This window comes from Lottia gigantea, assembly GCF_000327385.1.
Source record: "Lottia gigantea unplaced genomic scaffold LOTGIsca_787, whole genome shotgun sequence".
Taxonomy (NCBI): domain Eukaryota; kingdom Metazoa; phylum Mollusca; class Gastropoda; family Lottiidae; genus Lottia; species Lottia gigantea.
This window is the reverse complement of record NW_008710623.1, coordinates 8,467-14,233: the sequence shown is the minus strand read 5'-3', so window position 1 is coordinate 14,233 and position 5,767 is coordinate 8,467. Positions and strand designations below refer to the sequence as shown.

The 5,767-nt window shown below is 38.3% G+C and overlaps 3 protein-coding genes across 3 annotated transcripts; 2 read left to right on the top strand and 1 right to left on the bottom strand.

Annotated features, from left to right (window-relative positions):
* The first annotated feature begins 293 nt into the window (after window positions 1-293).
* LOTGIDRAFT_239680 (hypothetical protein) lies at window positions 294-2,088 on the top strand. Its single transcript, XM_009066640.1, has 3 exons — window positions 294-382; window positions 655-1,120; window positions 1,269-2,088. The coding sequence occupies exons 1-3, from the start codon at window positions 326-328 to the stop codon at window positions 1,871-1,873; spliced, it is 1,128 nt and encodes a 375-aa protein (XP_009064888.1). The 5' UTR covers window positions 294-325; the 3' UTR covers window positions 1,874-2,088.
* A 1,280-nt stretch (window positions 2,089-3,368) lies between these two features.
* On the top strand, window positions 3,369-4,109 carry LOTGIDRAFT_176151 (hypothetical protein; the record flags this gene model as incomplete). Its single annotated transcript, XM_009066639.1, has 1 exon — window positions 3,369-4,109. One exon carries the CDS (start codon window positions 3,369-3,371, stop codon window positions 4,107-4,109), a length of 741 nt encoding a protein of 246 aa, XP_009064887.1.
* A 146-nt stretch (window positions 4,110-4,255) lies between these two features.
* LOTGIDRAFT_227593 (hypothetical protein) lies at window positions 4,256-5,752 on the bottom strand (the record flags this gene model as incomplete). Its single annotated transcript, XM_009066638.1, has 1 exon — window positions 4,256-5,752. The coding sequence occupies one exon, from the start codon at window positions 5,750-5,752 to the stop codon at window positions 4,313-4,315; it is 1,440 nt and encodes a 479-aa protein (XP_009064886.1). The 3' UTR covers window positions 4,256-4,312.
* Between the last annotated feature and the right edge of the window lie 15 nt (window positions 5,753-5,767).

Here is a 5,767-nt window from a genome sequence, read left to right as displayed (position 1 = left end):
CAAGAGATCTGTTGTCTTGTTGTTTGTTTGTTGTTATTGGGTCATTGTGTCTTATTCAGTAATCTTCACAGTGAGTTTACTGAAATCAGATTAGTTTTATTATCGATTATCGAACTGATTGGATTATCGATTTAGATCATGGATTATATAATTAAATCAGTTTGGATTTAAGAATTAGACCATTACCGAAAGCCAATGTTGTTGATAAAGTTATTAAATTGTTTATAGCAGCTGTAAACCTGGTCTAATATAAAACACTGACAAATCATTCCACTTTCAACTACACTTCACTTCTAGACTCCAGTCAGTTCTCACAAGCATCAACATGAGAGAAATCGTTCATATGCAAACTGGTCAATGTGGTAACCAGATCGGAGCTAAGGTAATTACCACTTCAATATTCCAATATCTTGTTCAATATCCAATCGATACCAATGAGTTTGAAGGTGCACAATTGTGGAAGTGTTTTATAGACCCACCGTTCCTTTCTATTGTATTTGTCAACCAAGCTAATTTGTGGTTCGAAGTAAAGTTATCTACTGACGAAAACTATTTTTTAAGTCACTTGGAAAATTCTAATTGAATATCAAAATACATGTACCCACAAATGATTTAATATTGATATTAAAAAAGATCTGTCATCTTTACTTCCAGTTCTGGGAAGTGATCTCTGATGAACATGGTATTGACCCAACTGGAACTTACCACGGTGATTCTGATCTTCAGTTGGAGATAATCAACGTTTATTACAATGAAGCTACCGGAGGTAAATATGTACCCAGAGCTGTTCTCGTCGACTTGGAACCTGGCACCATGGATTCTGTAAGATCAGGACCTTTTGGCCAGATCTTCCGTCCAGATAACTTTGTCTTCGGACAATCTGGTGCCGGAAATAACTGGGCTAAAGGTCATTATACAGAAGGTGCTGAATTGGTAGATTCCGTTCTTGATGTTGTCCGTAAAGAAGCTGAAAGCTGTGATTGTCTACAAGGATTCCAGTTGACCCATTCTCTGGGTGGTGGAACTGGTTCTGGTATGGGAACTCTCCTCATCAGTAAAATCCGAGAAGAATATCCAGATAGAATCACGAACAACCTTTTCTGTTTGTCCTTCACCAAAGGTAAGTTATTAATTAATTATCTCGACAGTATCAAACGTAGTAGACAATTTTGTATTTCCTCAATCTTGTTTTCTATATTGGTTAAAAACATACACACAAATCAAAAGTTAATCGATATATTTTTTGCAATTTCAGGTATCTGATACAGTTGTGGAACCTTACAACGCCACCCTCTCAGTTCATCAACTGGTAGAAAATACAGACGAGACTTACTGTATTGATAATGAGGCTCTATATGATATCTGTTTCCGTACCCTCAAACTGACCACACCCACTTACGGTGACCTCAACCATCTGGTATCAGCCACAATGTCTGGAGTGACCACATGTCTCCGATTCCCTGGTCAACTCAACGCCGATCTCAGAAAGCTGGCCGTCAACATGGTACCTTTCCCCCGTCTTCATTTCTTTATGCCAGGATTCGCTCCTCTGACCTCTCGAGGTTCCCAGCAATACCGAGCTCTGACTGTACCCGAACTCACCCAACAGATGTTCGATGCCAAGAACATGATGGCTGCCTGTGATCCCCGTCATGGTCGTTATTTGACAGTAGCTGCCATGTTCAGAGGTCGTATGTCCATGAAGGATGTGGATGAACAAATGTTGAACGTTCAGAATAAGAACAGCAGCTACTTTGTTGAATGGATTCCCAACAATGTTAAAACTGCTGTTTGTGACATTCCACCAAGAGGTCTGAAGATGTCTGGAACATTTATTGGTAATACGACAGCCATTCAGGAACTATTTAAGTGAATCTCTGAACAGTTTACAGCTATGTTCAGAAGAAAGGCTTTCCTCCATTGAATCCTGCTGAATCCAACATGAATGATCTGGTATCTGAATATCAACAGTACCAGGATGCTACAGCTGAAGAGGAGGGAGAATTTGATACAGAAGAAGGGGAGCAAGATGAAGCTTAAACTAAACGCAATGTTTATTTTATTATTTATTAAACTTGTTATTTCAAAACAGTAAATCGAGTTTTACTCTCTTTGTTCTGCACATGAAAAGTTTCAGGTAAAAATCCTGCTGTTCATGATTTATGTTTGGTTTGGAACACATTTTAGCTGGACAACTTCATCTAGTTCAATATGAGCTCTTCTGTAGTACTCCTCTTTTGAAGGGAATGTAAAGAGGTTTTCTAGCTTTTTTATGTGTATTTGGGCCATTAATAATTCCCATATTCTATTTTTTCGGTTAGATGTACAAAACGCCTAATTGTAGTGGAAATGCAATTTGAAACATCTCATTGAAATGGTCGAAATCTATGCTATCATTGTCCGTGATACATATACAAGTTTAGAAACCTCTTTACAATCTCTTAACAAGTTGACCAACAAATATTTTAGTTCCTTTATTAAACCACTATTTATTGACATATTTCATTCACATACAACATAATTTATATTGACATCTCATAAACATAGTCATAAAATCTGAAATCTAAAAAATATTTTGATTTAAATTTCCATTCATAAACAAATTGTAACAAATATGTCAGTACATATATAAATAGATAATACAGATTCATGCAGAAAGAAAACTCAATTTGGCACTTTTATGGCAGATTATATCTTGCTAGCAAGAGTAGGCTAAAACCTTTATATATAAGGTAGTTCATTTGGAGTTTTATGCAGGATAAATTGAAAATATACTGGCAAAATCCAGAACAAATGGTGGTTGTGGGTTCTCATCTTGGCACGTGTAAGTCTGGTGACATGTCAGAATAGTTTAAAGTAACAGTAAAGATCAATGCCAAGAAGTTTGGCCAAGGATCAGCTGGTTTTATTTATTTTGATCTGTTCAAATTTATTTACAGCCAATTTGATTATATTTATAATAATTTTAAATTTATAATAATGATGAAAGATCACTTATTTAAGGTCACTAGATATTTAGGTTCATTGCCGACTGATATTATAACCCACAACCTCCATAATTTCGATGTATTCAAGCAAGTGTGCTAATTAACAGTGCTACAGCTAAGGTTGATTATAATAATATGATTTATTCAAGGACACAAGACATTCACACTCTGACTGATATAAGAATCAACAACCACCATAATTTTTATTGATCATAGCAAATGTTCTACTGCACAGTGGTAAGAGTTGATTATTTAACCACTCATTCACAATTAAATCAGAATGACATGTCTATTAAAAGAAACATAGTAATCAGTATACAGTGGAGCCTCGTTTATCCTCGTCATCGTTTGAAGCTAAACCTTTGTGGGGGGGTCAATGAAATGGTGGAGTATGTTTGTGAACCTGGATATTTCCCGTCAATCAACCCAGTTTGTACCGAAGATGGAACGTGGAGTGAGTTTGTCTGTTCACCGTATTTTAAATGTAGTGAAATTAGAAAATGTAATGACAGTATGGAAGAAAAGGATTATTGGCTGTATGCTGCCGATTACCAAACTCGAGTCAAATTGTTCTGTATATGGGGTGTGGGTGCATTTGTCAGTCTTCAACATTCGAACATGGGGTCCTTCTTGGAATACACGATAACAGGAACAGACTGCGCAACGAGTCCATTAGATAACCCAGAGACCAAGGGAGCTGGAACAACAGAATTTCAAAAAATAAAATTGCAGATACCCCAAGGTTATAAAATAATTGTTTATATTCATTTCGTCACAAATAGTTCTTTAAAGCCCACATATTATGGTTCAGCTAAAGATTGTTACCCTAAAGATAATGGTTGTGGAGTTCTGGGAAAATTTGTTATCGACACCCGAGGGACGGGCTTCAAGTTTCCAGACTCTCTGACGTGGAAAACCGTGGGGATATCAGCAGTGATTGGAAATATAACCCGGTCTATGGGTGGTCATGTGATAACAGGATTCTGTGGGGGAGATTGTGGTGGATACGAAGTCGATGAAACCGGAAATGGAACTCATCTGCAGATAGATATAAACGATATGCCGCCGTTCAAAACAGCAGAACTGTCAATTTCTGGTTTAATTGTTAAACAATTCGTATAATGTGTAATACCCAGAGCTTAGTGTTACCTGAAGTTTCAGGAATTTATTTACATCTCAACCACAAAACGGCAGTATTGAAGTATTTCCTTTGATCTTTTCGTTGTATTAACAAAAGGGAGGAGTTTAGGTTTGCTATAACTAGGTTTAAATTTGTGAATTCTTTAATTCAAATAATTTATTCAGTAATCAAATTTTGATTAGGTTTAATATTCTTCTCCCTCTTCTTCTCCTTCACCTTCAACAGAATCAACTCCAACTTCTTCATAATCTTTCTCTAGAGCAGCTAAATCTTCTCTAGCTTCAGAGAATTCACCTTCTTCCATACCTTCACCAACATACCAATGAACAAAAGCTCTCTTGGCATACATCAGATCAAATTTATGATCAAGACGAGCCCAAGCTTCAGCAATAGCAGTCGTGTTACTCAACATACAAACAGCTCTCTGGACCTTGGCTAAATCACCTCCTGGTACAACAGTTGGTGGTTGGTAGTTGATACCGACTTTGAAACCAGTTGGACACCAGTCAACAAATTGAATAGTTCTCTTGGTTTTAATGGTCGCAATAGCAGCGTTGACATCCTTGGGAACAACATCACCTCGGTACAACATACAGCAAGCCATGTATTTACCATGACGAGGATCACATTTGACCATCTGGTTGGCTGGCTCGAAACAAGCATTGGTGATTTCAGCTACAGAAAGTTGTTCATGGTAGGCTTTCTCAGCAGATATGACTGGAGCATAGGTAGCCAATGGGAAATGGATACGTGGGTATGGAACCAAATTGGTCTGGAACTCAGTAAGATCGACATTCAAGGCACCATCAAATCGAAGTGAAGCAGTGATGGAGCTGACGATTTGTCCAATCAATCGGTTCAGATTGGTGTAAGTTGGTCTTTCAATATCAAGATTTCGTCGACAGATGTCATAGATAGCCTCGTTGTCCACCATGAAGGCACAATCGGAATGTTCCAGTGTGGTATGGGTTGTAAGGATGGAGTTGTATGGTTCTACTACAGCAGTTGATACTTGTGGAGCAGGATAAACAGCAAACTCGAGCTTGGATTTTTTGCCGTAATCGACGCTCAGTCTTTCCATCAACAAGGAAGAGAAACCAGATCCGGTTCCTCCGCCAAAGCTGTGGAAGATGAGGAATCCTTGAAGACCAGTGCATTGGTCAGCCAGCTTCCTTGTTCTGTCAAGGACCAAGTCTATCAGTTCTTTGCCCACTGTGTAGTGACCTCGAGCGTAGTTATTGGCAGCATCTTCTTTACCAGTGATGAGTTGTTCAGGATGGAAGAGTTGACGGTAAGTACCAGTTCGGACTTCATCTACAACTGTTGGTTCCAGATCAACAAATACAGCTCTTGGAACATGTTTACCAGCTCCAGTCTCACTGAAGAAAGTGTTGAAGGAATCATCGCCACCTCCAATAGTTTTATCAGAAGGCATCTGACCATCAGGTTGGATACCATGTTCTAGACAGTACAACTCCCAACAGGCATTGCCCATCTGGACACCAGCTTGACCAACATGAATAGAGATACACTCGCGCTGAAAGGAAAGAATGTATATGTGAGAAGAAAGGGGATATGTAGGGGGGTTGACCCATAAAAAGCAACAATGTATCAATATACACATGTACATGTACATCGG

Coding starts and splice junctions, on each gene's coding strand:
- LOTGIDRAFT_239680 (XM_009066640.1), top strand. CDS start 326: ATGAGAGAAATCGTTCATATGCAAACTGGTCAATGTGGTAACCAGATC. Junction 383..654: donor GTAACCAGATCGGAGCTAAG/GTAATTACCACT, acceptor CTTTACTTCCAG/TTCTGGGAAGTGATCTCTGA. Junction 1,121..1,268: donor CTGTTTGTCCTTCACCAAAG/GTAAGTTATTAA, acceptor TATCTGATACAG/TTGTGGAACCTTACAACGCC.